General features: G+C 33.2%; 1 protein-coding gene across 1 annotated transcript in view; it reads right to left on the bottom strand.

Moving 5' to 3' along the window:
* The window catches only part of SCN7A (sodium voltage-gated channel alpha subunit 7), an 83,414-nt gene that overhangs the window by 15,808 nt on the left and 51,775 nt on the right, over positions 1-15,831 (bottom strand). Inside the window, 5 exon segments of the mRNA XM_033112361.1 lie at positions 22-195; positions 2,218-2,372; positions 4,105-4,210; positions 8,109-8,546; positions 14,534-14,890. Coding sequence (XP_032968252.1) covers positions 22-195; positions 2,218-2,372; positions 4,105-4,210; positions 8,109-8,546; positions 14,534-14,890 — 1,230 coding nt within the window.

Here is a 15,831-nt window from a genome sequence, read left to right as displayed (position 1 = left end):
TTTTTTTTAAAAAATACATACAATAACAACCATGAAGTCTAGTCTGTACCAGCCATTAGTGAAATAGGCTTTAAAACCATAGGCCATCCACTTTAGAAGCATTTCCAGAATGAAGATGTAAGTGAAGATCATGTCAGCATATTCTAATAAGATTTTAATAGTTTTTCTTTGATCGATATATATATCTTCAAAAGCCTGTGGGTAAAAATTTAAGGATTAGTGTACATGCAATTTCTAAAAAGTCTTTTGGCATAGAGGGGAATGGAGTGCCATCTCTAGTAGGCAGATGGTGAGCAAAGTCATAGGTTGTAGTCTCAAGGGCTGGTTCACTTCACTTGGGTTAATTCACACAATCCATAAGTACCACTTCTTATAGAGGCTAAATTTGGTCTTATAATTGTTCTAGTGATCTAAAATGCCTCTCTCATATTAGTTAAACAAACTTAATATAAGAGATGGAAACTTTAGTCGTATCTGACATGGCTCTTATCTCTATTTCCATGTAGTCAACTCACAGATATATGCCACTTGCTCATAATGGAGAAGAGAGTTAAAAAAAATTGTTTTCATTAATCCCTACTGCTATTATAAGAAAACACCACAAAGCTTGTTCCACTGCAGAAATAATCAGGTAAACCAATGGAAACGCATGAATATAAAATAAAAATATAATAGTTTCTCCAAAGCTTCTCAGTTTTAATAGGTCAACCTTAATTTCATTGTGGAGGTTGTGAAGTCTGATAATGCCATTCAAAGCAATTTCATGGTGCTTTTATTTTAGTACTGAAAAAAGGCAATAAAGTATCAATAATCTCAGGCAGACTTGCATCAAAGTACATTGAAGTTCAAAAAGTAAAGAAGAATTCAAGTAATCTGATGTAAAGAATGGTTTGATTTTTATAAACCTACTGTTAAATAAAAGTAAATATAAAATAGCAATAGAGTTACTAACTTAATTGGACAAATTATGGAGTAAAAGTATCTATAAAAGCAAATTAAAAATATAATCTAAAGTTATTTTAAAGGACTTTATTTTATTGCATGTATTTATTTATTGAATAGGTACAAAATGTACAATAATATAAAAAGATATACCAGAAGTCTCTGCTTCAATTAAAAAATTTTAAACCTAGGCAAAACTAATCTATGGCAGTTGATTTGCGCGTACTATCTACTCACATGGAGTGGGGAAGTAACTGTGAGGAGTCAGGCTATGGTTTTGAATTCCTGGCAATGTTCTATTTCTCAAGCCAAGTGACAATTACACAGGTGTAGTCACTCTTTGAAAATCCTTTATCCTATACATTTATAACTTATATGGTTGTCAGAATGTGTAATAGATGTCAATATAAAGTTTACTTAAAAAATATATGCAGTACAAAGTCTGGTTCCCAACCATGACTCCATCTTCTCTGTTCTGTGCATCTCATAATTAACTACTTCTTGTGTATCCTTCTTTGATCTTCTTCAATCAAATACAAGCAAATAATATACCTTCTATTTCCCTTTCTTCACTACATAAAATGTAGCATGTCACACACTTTATTCTAGATCTTTCTTTTTTCCTTATTACTATATCTTGCAATATCAACATGCATATAACTTCTTCACTTTTAAATAGTTGCACTGTGTTATTGGATTATTGTACCATAGTATAAACGGTCATCTACTATGGACTATTTTTGCTTTTTGATCTTTTGCTATTACAAAAAATTCTCCAGTGCATGGCCTTGTAAATGCATTTAATACCTGTTCAGATATTTGTAGGATAATTTCCCAGAATTTAGATTGTTGGGTACGAGTAAATATATTTATAGTTCAAAGGTCCTTAAAAGTATATGCAACACTCCTCTTTCCTTACTAAATAGGTACCAAAGTACTAGCACAGTACAATAGTTTTGCATGTGCACATTACTAAACTTTGTTTCTTACGTGAATCTTTATTAAATTAAGAAGAATTAGGTATCTATTAACATCCCTTTCCCCACTGTTATTCAGATATTTTGAAACTGCATTATTTATCTAATATTGAATGAGGCATATATAGATTCTAAAGGAACTGTAATGTATTTTCCAAGAGTAAAATCATAGAATACAAACTTTGGTGCTATAATAAGTTTTCTGGGGAAAACTAATTTGGCATGGTGACTGCATAAATTGATACAAAATGACTTCTGATACATTTTTCCCATAAAAATCTCACATACTATCACTTACCAGAGCACCTGTGCTTAGCAGAATGACAAGGCCAATGAAACACTTAAAAAAACTGTTTTCTACTATCTTGCAACAGGTTTTCCTCATGTTTCGACAAATTTTTCCTCTCTTGGATTCTCTACTGATTTGACAAGGTGAAGATCTTTGTTCATGCCCTGTCAAGAATAAAACTGTTAAGAAGAAAATTCTGGAAAACTCATGAAAAAGTAAATATCTCAAAGTTTCTACCATATGCTTTAGCAATTACTTATTTACAGAATATAGGTGGTCTCTGGCTTATAAACATTTGATTTTTAGACCTGCTGTACTGACAAGTGCAATCACTGAGGAAAAAAAGAAAAGAAAAACTTAACTTGTGAGTTTGGTAATAGGAGGAAGAAAGAAATTATGAAAGGCAGAGATGACTTGGCCCATCCCCTAATCTTGAGGGACAGAGTCTGAGAATAGTATTTATCACCGAATCAAAGAAAGGAAGGAAAGAAGGAAGGAAAAAAGGAAGGAAGGAAGGAAGGAAGGAAGGAAGGAAGGAAGGAAGGAAGGAAGGAAGGAAGGAAGGAAGGAAGGAAGGAAGGAAGGGGAAGGAAGGAAGGAAGGAAGGAAGGAAGAAAAGAAGGAAGGAAGGAAGGAAATGAAAGAAAGAAAGAAAGAGGAAGGAAGAAAGAAAGAGGAAAGGAAGGAAGGAAGACAGACAGACATGTACAATATCTTTTGAATATCACAGCTTGGTATAATGCCTAAAAATTCATTTTCTGAAGATTTACATGGCATACCAAATATTCTTATTTAAATATACAACTATTTATGAAATATTAAGAGATATAACATCAGATAAGTCAGATAAATTGATTTCAGTTCTTAGGTGGTATGGGAATGGGAATTTTGGTTGAGACTATCTAAGGAGCTAACCTAGATTGTAGAGTACTTTGTGGGTAGGGTACATGTGCATGTTTTTGAACTCTAACTTCTGGTCAAGAGAGTTAGCATAAAGAGAACCTAAGGAGAAGGGAGTGATTAACAGGGTGGAGTTAAAAGTCAACATTTTTCATTTTAGAATTTTACCTAATATCAATTTATATATCTTTGGTCAAGAAAAGTATAGAAAGTGTTTCTTTCCTTGTCTTGGATGATATATGTCCTAGAACTCAATTTACTGAGGGCAGGTTCTTATTTTGAATATAGAAATTTGAGCATTTAGCACTTTCTATTTTGATTATTTCCAGTGATTTCAAATGTCCAGAACATGCAGTCATTTGTTAATCTTGTTTAAAAACTAATTTTAATCATAAGTCAAGAGGTATATGTTACATATGTAGTGAGCCAACCAATTGAAGCCTTGTACATTTATTAATATTCATGTGAAATGTAAAAATACATCACCATTGCATGATTTATTTTCCTATGAAAGTTATAGGATGTTTTCATATGAGCATTTAAATATTGACTCCATTCCATGAGGCATAAAAATACACACACACACACGCATACAAACATACCCTAATTTAATCTTTTTATTAATCCCAAAAGGTAACTTTTATTATTACCTTCATTTTACATATTAGAAAACGAGTCAGAGAGAGAATAAGTAAAAGCTAGTAAGTGGTGGACTGGGGTTTCAACTCACGCTGCCTGATTCCAGAGCCAACACTTTTAACTACTTCATTAGTCTCCCTGGGAAATATAGGTCCTTTTCTTTTTTCCAAATGTTGACTTTTTTCTTGACATTTATTATAAGTTTCTACCATGATTCATGTGTGCATGTGTGTGTGTGTGTATTCCAAGCCAAATTAATAAACTTTTTAAAATTAAAAATATATCCAATAGTATTACTTAGGGTAAGAGAAATATAGTCTAATTTCAACATAATTATCAAAGAACTTTTTTCCTTACTGTTTTTAAGATGTTTTAGCTTTTCATGTTCATAGATCATTTCTTCTTCTTCAGAAATAGCAATGTCAACTGTACTGCATTCAGATGAGCTAGATGGCTTTACCTTCTGAAAAGTAAAATCCCACCAAAATGTGAACAAAATTTCATTTACGCACTGTAGTTAAAGTTTATTTCGTTTACAGAAATAAGAAAAAATATGTACATAAAGACTATTATCAGGTTTGAAAGACTTAAGGCCAATTTCATGATTGGTATTAAAATGCATACATACCTTTGTGAGTTGAAGTAGAAACAGAAACTCACAGACACAGACAACAGTTTAGTGGTTACCAGACGGTAACGGGGGGGGGGGGGGTGATAGAAGAGGGTAAAGGGGATCAAATATATGGTAATGGAAGAAGAATTGACTTTGCATGGTAAACACACCATGTAAAATATATAGATGATGTATTATAGAATTGCACACTTGAAACCTATATAATTTTCTAATCCATGTCACCCCTATAAATTTAATATTTTTAATGTCAAAAATTATTATAAGCTAAAATATTTTTTAAACTAAAATTAACATTTACTTAATAATACTGTTCTCCCCAAAGATGTATAGTCTATCTCCAATTTCCAAAAAGATTTGAGTTCCAAAAGCTTTCTCGAAGTTACTCACAAGGATCCTATATACTCACATGCTATTTCAATTAGACGAGTAGTATCAGAACAAGTCACTCCTTGATGCTAAAGATAGGTAGACAAGAGTGTACTTAGTGTTTATCGTAAAACCTAGGCCAGACATTCTCGTGTATGTCCTCACAGAATGGGATTCACGTGAAGTTATCCTGAAGTGAAATTGAATGGCGTGAGGACTCGTGTCAAGAGTAGACCTGGGAAAGTGGTACCAGCCCTATGAGAAGAAGCTAGGTGCAGATATTGACCTTCTTTCCCACTCTATTCGTGTCTGAAGTTCAAGGTTGGCTAGCATAAGGCAGACTTTGTACCTGTGGTAATAATGCAAATGACACACTTGGCCTTTACTTGAAATGATTTTCTCACCACCCTTAATTTTACTTTATTTAAAAATGAATATATAACATATCATCCTTAAAATGACCAAGACCCTAAAGTTAACAGCATACAAAATTATTTTCTAATTTTAAAAATTAAGATGTGTACTAAACTGTTTGGAAGAAAACCAGTCTTATTTCTTAAAAAGTTAAGGAAAGATAGGGGTAGAGTATATAAAGAAAGGAAATTATAAATATTTTGTCCTACTTCTTGGTCTTATGCACAATAAATGTCAAGGAAATATAATTAGGAATCTTTGTTTGCTTAAATCTTAGTGGTGAATTGTCAGTAAGACATGGTGCTCAATTAAAAAAATATGTCCAGCAAGATACCCTTAAGTAACAAATCATTTTTATTATTTCAATTTCCCTTAAATTTTCTATATTTGTGATGAACTAAAGGCTACAGCAATTCACTACTGAGTTGGAAGCAGGCAATCAAATGCATATTATATAATATTTGGACATACAATAATTGAAAATCATACACCTTATATTTATATGCTTTTTAAAAGGTTTTAAACCCTTGCATCTAAACTATTTGATGTGATTTTTTTCCAAACTCCTTTTATTATGCATTATTTTAAATTTACAAATACATCAATTAAGATTCAAAATTATAATTTAGTTTAGTGGAAGGTTGCTTAATGGCATGAGAATGTGACCATGATATATTGCTGCATTGTGAAAAAAGTTACAAAACCCAATGTAAAGTTTGATATTATTTTTATAAAATTTATAGTTACATATTTATAATAAAAAAAGCCACAAGTTTAAAAACCAAAGAAACAAGCATATGTATCTGAATTATCAGATCACACGCGATTTTTATATTTTATTCTTTGGCTTTTGGTAGATCAATATCCTAAGTACCCATGGGCTTCATAATCTGGAAAGTGTCTAATTAAATTAAATATGTAACTAAACATACAAATAAGTGAACAAACCTATGAGTAGTTAACCAATCAACAGGATCAAATAATGATGCAGCATGAATTATAGCTTCTGCAACCTCAACAGTTACAATTATATTTAATTCCATCTTTCCTGTATATTTTCATATCCCAAACTTTTTAACGAGATTGGAAAGGAATTTCCCAGAACATCTTGACTGATGTCCTGTGATAAACAGCAATGTTACCCAGAGATGGATGGTAGTCAAAGTCTTAAGTGAAGATACAGAAGTGTGCTGGAGAGGAATTGCCCCCTGATTTCTCATAATTATATTAAAGAACATGAACCTTAGAATATTGTGTGTGGTAAGGAGTGAAAGTGTTTCTCTTAAACAAAGATGCCTTCCCTAGGAGCTGGAAGGACTTTGAATAACTAAAGCTGAACACCTTTCATAAGACCAGCTTGAGAAGTTACTGAACAGAACAACTGCCAAGCCAGAAGGGGTCTGGGGGACAAGACAGTGTCAGAGACTTTGGGAACTTGGAAAAGAGACATTCTCTGCCCCTCTTCAGTGCCTATGAGTGATCTTCAGTGAGTTCCTAGTGTGAGACCCAGTGCAAGAAGCCTAGTGCCAATGTGATCGCTGTAGATGTAGCTTTCTATTAAACTGCACCTCTTACTAAGACATTGTGCAGCTTGCAAATGAGGACAGTAAGACTGTATCCAGTAGGGTGTACATTTTAGAAGCTAAGTGAACAGCATTATCTACCCTTCTTTAAATGTGTGCCCCCTTTTTTTTTGTCTGGGAATTTAGAAAGCTATAAACGTTTGCAAATCAACCTGGTGATTTCTCTATTCTTTTAGTCCAATTCAATTATATATATTATAATACCCTGTTTCCCCGAAAATAAGACCTAGCCAGACCATCAGCTCTAATGTGTCTCTTGGAGCAAAAATTAATATAAGAATCGGTCTTATTTGACTATAAGATTGGGTATTATATAATATAAGACCGGTTCTTATATTTTTTTCTTTTTTTTAACTTTTTTTTTAATTGGGGAAGGGGAACAGGACTTTATTGGGGAACAGTGTGTACTTCCAGGACTTTTTTCCAAGTCAAGTTGTTGTCCTTTCCGTCTTAGTTGTGGAGGGCGGAGCTCAGGTCCAGGTCCAGTTGCCATTGCTAATTGCAGGGGGTGCAGCCTACCATCCCTTGAGGGAGTCGAATCAGCAACCTTGTGGTTGAGAGGACGCGCTCCAACCAACTGAGCCATCTGGGAGGCAGCTCAGCTCATGGTGCCGTGTTCAATCTTAGTTGCATGGGGCGGAGCCCACTATTCCTTGTGGGATTCGAGGAGTTGAACCAGCAACCTTGTGGTTGAGAGCCCATTGGCCCATGTGGGAATCGAACCGGCAGCCTTCGGAGTTAGGAGCACGGAGCTCCAACCGCCTGACCCGGCCCTCTTATATTAATTTTTGCTCCAAAAGACATGTTAGAGCTGATGGTCCAGCTATGACTTATTTTTGGGGAAACACGGTATATGTTGCAAAAATTAACTGATAAAAATTTTAGAATTGGCACAAGCAAGGAAGTATCTTAGCACTCCTCTAGTACAATCTCAAATTTTAAAGATGCCCAGGAGAGTTTAGTGATTTTTCCAGCAATATACTGGAAAACTTAGTTTTCTTCAGTATGCTTTACATAACCCTCTACTACCTGCTTATTAATTTGTGGAATTTTATAATTATATTACCTCATGTTTACTAAGTGCTTACTATATATTGGACATTGGTCTATGCACTACTGAACTATTGTTCTTAATCCTTTTATCTTCCCTTAGAAATAGATACAATTTTATCCTCATTTACAGATGAGGAAACTGAAGTTTAGAAAGTTTAAGTAACTTGATCAGAAGCATAAAATCAAGAGCAAGGAGTGCGATAGCAAAACCTGAATGGGTAATCGAATTCTGGAACTTCAGGGATGATTCACTTTCTTATCAACAATGCCATACATCAACAATAACTAATCAAGATAAGGAAACATCTTACCTCTTTGCTGCTTCCATCGCCCGACTTGCTCTGAATCTCCTTATTATCCAGATTTTCTATGTCAGATTCTCCTGAAGCCATTGGTACAGTTTCAGAGACACTAGGACTGGGGATAAGTGATTGACCCTCATTTTCGCCCATTGTGGTTTTCTCTGTGCTACTGCTCTTTTCCTTATCCTTGAGAAAATCCTGGGTGTTGCTCAATTCAGAAAGGGTATGGTCAGAAATATTCTCTTTAACGTAGGTATCATTTACATTGTCCATTGGCTCCTTGGGAACATTTTGTTTTTTGCGTAATACTTTAGAAAGCACACAGTTTATTCCTTTCTTGATCCTTGCCATTGCATGCTGGAGATTTTTTGCTTCATCATTCTCTTCAGTTGTCGCAGCATTGTATGAACTAAATGAGCTCACCAAGGCCAGAAACAGGTATAATATCTAAAGGAGGAAGTAATGAACATAAGTATATCTCATTTTTGGTTCCTTATAAACAACAACAAATCCTTATAAAACAAAACAAAACAAAACAAACAAAAACTAACCTGAGATTTGAAAGCAGCATATGAACTACAATACTTTTTAGGTAATTCTTATTCATCTACAATGGGTCAGGTGCTGTGCTAGGGGTTTGGAGAGCCAGAACTCATCTTAAGATCACAACATTCTTTCTCTTTCTTTCTTTCTTTTTTCTTTTTTGCAACATTTCATATTTCTTTTTTTATTTTTTAATTTATTATTTTTATTAGTTTCACGTCACAACATTCTATATTTCATTTTTTATAAATGAAAAAAAGGCAAGATTTACAGATGTCAAATATCAAAGGACACAGAGAATGAACTCAAGTCTATCTAACTCTGAAGCTTGTTTTCTTTCACTGAGTAAGCTGCCTCTCCCAAGGTAAGAAAATGTATTGCTCCTCCTGGTGGCTGACTTCACTTCAGCTCTATCCCAGAAAGTTGTGTAATGACATCTTCATGGATTCTGCAAACCTGTAAGGAATCTCATGGGGACAGAGCTATTCCTGATTCTGAAGCTCACAACTAATTTTCCTTGAGACATGCAAGCACAGGGATTGGATAGGTTAATTGATTATTTGTGGTAATATATTTGGTCAAATAAGAAAGTGATGAGTGATATAAGCATCATTCTTAATACTTGCAAGTTATTTGAACTCAAGGATAGTATATATTTTAACCTTAACTATCACTGAGAAATATGATCAAGCACGTTCAGTTTCCAGAGAATCATTTCTTATTTTGTTTGTAATTGTGGAGAATTAAATGACATTTTTAAACTCCAGTGTAAGAGATTCATATTGATTTTTCTCTTAAACTTAAAGTAATAATTTGAGCATTTTGCCTATTATGGGAGTTTTCTCTCTTCAGATATTTGAGCTTTTTAAGATTTAATTTACTTTATGCTCTACATGTTTTTTTTTTAGAGGGAAAAGTTCAAATGGCATACATTATATACACAGTTATTCCTCACTTAATGTCATCCATAATTTCTTGGAAATGGTGATTAGTGAAATGCTGTAAAACGAAACTAATTTTACCATAGGTTAATTGATATAGGCTAACTACCATAGAATAATTTTACCACAGGCTAATTGATAAGAACTAAGTTCCAACAGCATATTTCTGGCCACAAAAACATCACCAAACTCTAAATAAAGACCCCAAAACACTTCTAATATTAAACATTGAAATAAGCTGTATGTACATTTAAGAAAGATTAATAAAAACAAGTAAAACAATTATTTTCCAATCTGCTTATTGCAGTTCAGGGTCGAGGGTGGCCAAAAGGACGTTAAACAAAATGATGTTATTCGAGGACCTGCTGTGCATATATAACTTATATAACTTGTGTTTCTGATTTCTTCACACCTTCATGAAGGTATATGTACTCTTAAAAATAATTATACTGACAATTTATGTGTACATAAAATAAAATAACTATATAAAGACCTCCTAACACTCATTTGTTAAAACTTCTGAGTTCTGGATCTATGTGAAGAGATGAAGTTTTCAGCTACTCTGATAATCACTGTCTTTCTCATGCACATACACACCTGAGATAATATGAACTGCCCCCCATATAGTGTTCACTCCTAATGGATTGCTTTTTCTTCTCTATACCTAGATCTTCATATCTCTTAGGAAAATAAGGTTTAATTAAGACTCATATGGGAAAATCAGAATACTATTGCAGATACTAATGTCATCAAATAAATAATCTTAATCTTAACCATAGTTTTGGGGCAGCAACGAAACGTAGGGTACAAGATAGCTCAACGTGGAAATTTCATACAGGTGAGATCATCTGAACGACTGCCATGTGTTTTCTATAACTTACAATGAGAAAGTCTCAGAGGACAAAAAATAAAAACTGACAAAACAGTGATCCAGAGATTAGTATGGCTGCTTTCACACTAGTGTCTCATCTGACAATAAGGTTTACTACAGACAATCTTGGCAGGGATTCCAGGATCCTTGTAGGAACTACACATTTGCATCTCTATCATTTTTCAAAGGAAAGTAAGTTCAGGATGTAAGAGGGCAAGACCAAATATAAGTTAAGGTAGTTGGTTGTTTCTTTTCGCTCCTTTATTTGATTTAGTATTAGGCATGGTGAGAAATAAGGAAAAGGTGTTAGGTAATAATTTCATGACTATAAGCTCCATATGAGCAGGAACCACATTTTCTTTTAAGTAGACAACTAACACAGTGCTAGGCACAAAGTCAGTGATAACTATTTGTTGAAAAATTAATTAATTATGGAGTGAATAAAAGAATAGATTTTGTACGAGGATTTGGACAAGGGAAAATTATGCTTTAGCAATTGTATTTAGTATTTAGTATTTAGCAATTTAGTATTTTTAAGAGCTTTCAATCTAAGATTTCTTACATCATAGACATATATACACACAATGTCCCACATATACCCATGCAACATATATATGTATACATACATATATAATAATAATGTTAAAAAGCTGAAAATGAAGTTCAAAATACTCTGGAACTGTGGAATAAAAAAGAACTTTAAAAACACTATACAACACGACTGCTTTGTTCAAATGTGTTCTGAATTAAAATAGTCTAGTCTTTTAAAGGATTAAAAAGGAAAAACAGGATATGTAAATGACCCAAAACTATAGAGCTATGACTATCTCCTCTAATTTGAGCAATAAAGAAGGAAGGGGGAAATATATATTATATAAACTCAGGGTAACTTTCTTCTAGTCATAGTTTTATAACAAGATTCAAAACACATTTTGTTGCTTTTGTTTAATAAAGAGATAAAAGGTGAGATAATGTATAGAAAATAAAACATTTAAAAGTCTCTCCTGAAATTTGCTCTCTCCTTTACTTTATCTACTACCTATTAGGTGAGAATTGAGCAATTGATACCAAAACACAGTAGTAGGGAAGAGAAAGACAATTCAAAATTTACTTAAGTATTTTTCTGATTAGTAATCAAGTACTTTAACATGTATTAAGGGTCTTCTATTTTAATATTGTTCTATTACATATTAACATATTTAACTTGGAAATATATAAATATATTAACATACATATTTAGGATCAAATTTTTTATTTTTAAAAAGCAACTAGATTTTATATTGTTTTCTACTTCTTTCCATGTTTCGATCTCTCTTTGATTTGTTTATGTGACCTTAATAAGATACTGTAATTCACCTGGTGGCTACTACTTAAATTGCAGGTAAAATATCTGGAAGGTGCCTAACTGAAACTTATAATAATGTTAAATAATTTACAAAATCTGTAGTTGTGGGAGTTATTATATCTAGAGTTTAAAGAAAGTAAAGCAAACATTTATGATTATTTATAGAGTGCTAGCTAATTCTATTTAAATTACAATAACCCTTTAAGGCACGTATTATTGTTACGTTTGTTCTGTTAGATATTGTCAAGGTTAGATAAGAAGCTGTGTAATTTGCACAAAGCTGCTTAATTAGTAAATAACAGAACTGAAATTTAAACCTATTTTTGATTGACTCTGAACTCTGTATTTTCTCTACAACTCAACACTGCGTAGAACTATTTAAAAGGCACTTTAAATATTTGTTTTTGTACACAATGACTTTTTTTTTTTTTTACGATGACGTTTTTAAGGTTTCCACTTAAGGCTCTGAATCACTGTTCGAATTTTCCTGGGTGAATAAGATAAAATTAAATTAAAAAAATTCTGAATAACTTCCCTTTATACCAGTGCTGTAGTTTTGGTGTGAAATATAATGCTGTAATGCAAATGAGTTGGATGTGTGTGGGAAAAAAAAATCTACAACCTCCAAAAATTCTTTCCTTGCATTTCCCCCCTTGTATTTACTCTAGTATTATTACTATGATGCCCCACAGCTGGATGACTGTTGAGGGGAATAAAACTTAAAAGATTTAGGAAGCCAAGCCATATGATGGTCAACCAGTTGGAAATGGAAGTTCATGTAACTTTATCCTGAAATCCCTCTGCCCATAGACTTGAAGTTTCTGATCAGTATTAATAAGAAAAATGAGAAATGGAGTGGAGTCCAAAAACAAAGAAACAAATGCAATTACATTATTACCTCAGCATTTCTGATTCTTTTCTTTAGAAGTGTATGTGTGTGTGTGTGTGTGTGTGTGTGTGTGTGTGTGTGTTGTTTACACCAGCCATCAGCCATAGCCCTTTCTTTGGGAATAGAAACCTATATTTCATTTGGGAAATCACCCTTATCCCATTAGTAGTTGTATGATTTGGGTTTGGATTGACATCATCTCCAGCTCTAAAAGAGTCTGAGGGGCTTAACATAGTAATTAATATATGTTAATATATTCCACACCCTCGGCAATAGAGATTGGTTCAGAAATGGACATGTGACTCAGAGCTAATGAGATAATAGGAGAAATTTGCTGTGGCTTCTAGGAAAGAAATAGGAATTTACTCTTCTATTAAACTTGAAAACATGAAGCTTTAGACTGCAGCAGCCATCTTGATAAAAGAGAGGCTACCAGACAGTAATGGGCATAGAAAAAGACAGATCTGAAATACACAAAGACCTGTCTTTAATGATCTTGTTTGAAATTATGCGTCACACCATAACTGAAGTTAAATATCTGCTATTTTGAGTTACATATTGATATATATGCTCATTTTTGTTTCAGCCAGTTGGAATAGTATTTTATGTTACTTGGAGTTGAAAATGTATTGATAGCTATGAAGGCAGGGGATATTGAAGTATATTTACATGTTGGGCACTGTTCTGGGCTTTGATGATACAGAGAAGCGTCATGATCTCTTCCTTCATGGAGCTTACAGTTTAATAAGGAAGAGAGATAAGTACATCCACAATGAAACATAATGTCAATGTGGTAAGTGTGTGACAGGGGTTATGGCCAGGGTGAAACAGGAGCAATGAGGAAGGGCACCAATCCAATGGAGTTTAACCTGTGATTTTCTTTTTAGTCTTTTGGGAAATGTACTTGATCTCTAATACTTATGATTAAAAAGCAAATATCGTGTCCTTTTATTCCTGTAAGAACAATTTTCTTTTATAAGTCATTCCTTTTTCTTAGAAGAAGTAAAAGCTACTTACTCAATTCATGTAGCACCACTTCAATTACTGGAAATTTAAAAGTGGAAGCTTTTTCTCTTAGTTAATGCATAATAGTTTTATATAGGCCAGTGGTTTTCAAACTTTGCAGCACAATTTAATCAAATGAGGATTCCTAAAAAATCCTGATGACCAGGCTATGTCCACATACCAATAAAATCAGAATCTTTGGGAATAGATCCAAGACATTAGTATATTTTTATTAATTCCTCAGGTACTTTCAATGCGCAGCCATGCTTGACAACTAGTGTTAGCTTAAGTGCTTCTTAAACTATAAGTGCGTACAAATCACCTGGGGATATTGTTAAAATGTAGGTTCTGCTTCCTACAGAAGTTCTGGGATAAGGGTTTGAGAGTCTGCAGACAGTCTAACACTTGATGCTAATGCTACTTTGAGTAGCAAGGTTATAAACCAGTGTTATCCAATAGAAATATGATGCACGTCAGCAATATTCCAGTAGCCACATTCAAAGCATAAACAAAAACAGGTGAAATCAATTTTGCTAAAATATTTTATTTAACTAAATATACAAAAATATTATCACTTAAAAATGTACTCGATATAAAAATTATTAATGAAATAATTTACATTATTTTTTTGGGTAAGACTTCAAATTTAGTGGATGTTTTCTACACTTAGCACACATCTCAAATTGGACCACCCACATTTCACCTGATCCATAGCCACATGCAGCTCGATGACACCATATTGGACAGCACAACTATAAACCACTGAGTCCCATAAATCCACAACATGAAAATACTGGACTATATTATATCAAGGAAAATTTAAAAGCATGGATTACTTACCAATAAGTTTCCAATTAAAATGACCATCATGTAAAAAGGAAAACAATGGAATTGGCCTGCTACATTAAAGCAATCCCATAAAGTCTCTATCCACTCTCCACAGAGAATCCGGAACACGGTCAGATAGGAGTGGAAGAAATCAATCATGTGCCAGCGTGGGACTTGAGAGTGTTTGTCTACGTTCCAGATACAATCTTTGTAACTCGAACCAAACATGTTCATGCCGACCACAGCAGAAAAGAACATGAATGTGAACAAGAGCAGGATCAAGTCTTTCAGGGCCACCAATGAGTTACTAAGAGTCAGCATCAGAACCCTAAATGTTGGCCAATATTTCCCCAACTTGAAAATTCGCATCTAAGAGAGCAATGTAAAAAACAACAAACATAAGAAACAAACAACACAAAAACCTGGTTAGCATTTATTATGATGCACATTTAAAATTTTTATCAACCTTATACACATACACATATATAATATTTAATGCAATATTCAATTTTGAGCATTAATACTAACCACCAAAAAGTCATTTCATATAGAATTCTTAATACATCATAGATATTCTATAATTTTTTATACCAAACCCATATATTCTCATCTCTTGATCTCTCAATTCCCATTCAAAATTGTACTTTTATAATTAATCTAGTTTTATGTTTTAATGTCTGATAGGATAACCATCAATTTTTTGGTTTGCTTTTTATAATGTATTGGCTGTTTTCCCACACTGACATAGCTGATATTGAAAAAGCTTGTCACCTTCCACTGAATTCCATTGAAGGATCTATTGTGTATTTCCCTTTTTAACGTAACATATCAGATACCAAACGCAACATTCTAGGTTTAGTCTAAATATTTCCCTTCTTTTCACTAAACTTTTTATTTCTTTTGTTATAGCACAAGATTTCCTTAATATTTTAGCCACCATGTCACAGTGAAATTAGGCATCTAAAACCCATATATCATTTTAATACGTGCTGTGTCATCCCTAACTTTTTCTAGTATATATTTGGCTTTCTGGACTCAAGAGTAAGAATTTATGTTTATCCACGTAAAACTTAATCATCTTATATTCAGTCTGTTATTACCCTTTCATATATTTTGATACTATCTTTTATCGTATTTTCTGGATTTCCCAGTCTTGTTTCATCCATGAATTTGATAACTATATCTTGTATGTATTTCTCTCACTCTTTAGAAAAGTTTATGGATGAGGATTTAAGACAGGGCTCTAAGGAATCGTTTATATAAGATCAAATCTACTAAATTGTTCTTAATTATTGCTACATTCCTTTAAC

Source organism: Rhinolophus ferrumequinum, chromosome 8, assembly GCF_004115265.2.
Source record: "Rhinolophus ferrumequinum isolate MPI-CBG mRhiFer1 chromosome 8, mRhiFer1_v1.p, whole genome shotgun sequence".
In the NCBI taxonomy this organism is placed as follows: domain Eukaryota; kingdom Metazoa; phylum Chordata; class Mammalia; order Chiroptera; family Rhinolophidae; genus Rhinolophus; species Rhinolophus ferrumequinum.
This window is presented reverse-complemented; position numbering and strand designations above follow the sequence as displayed.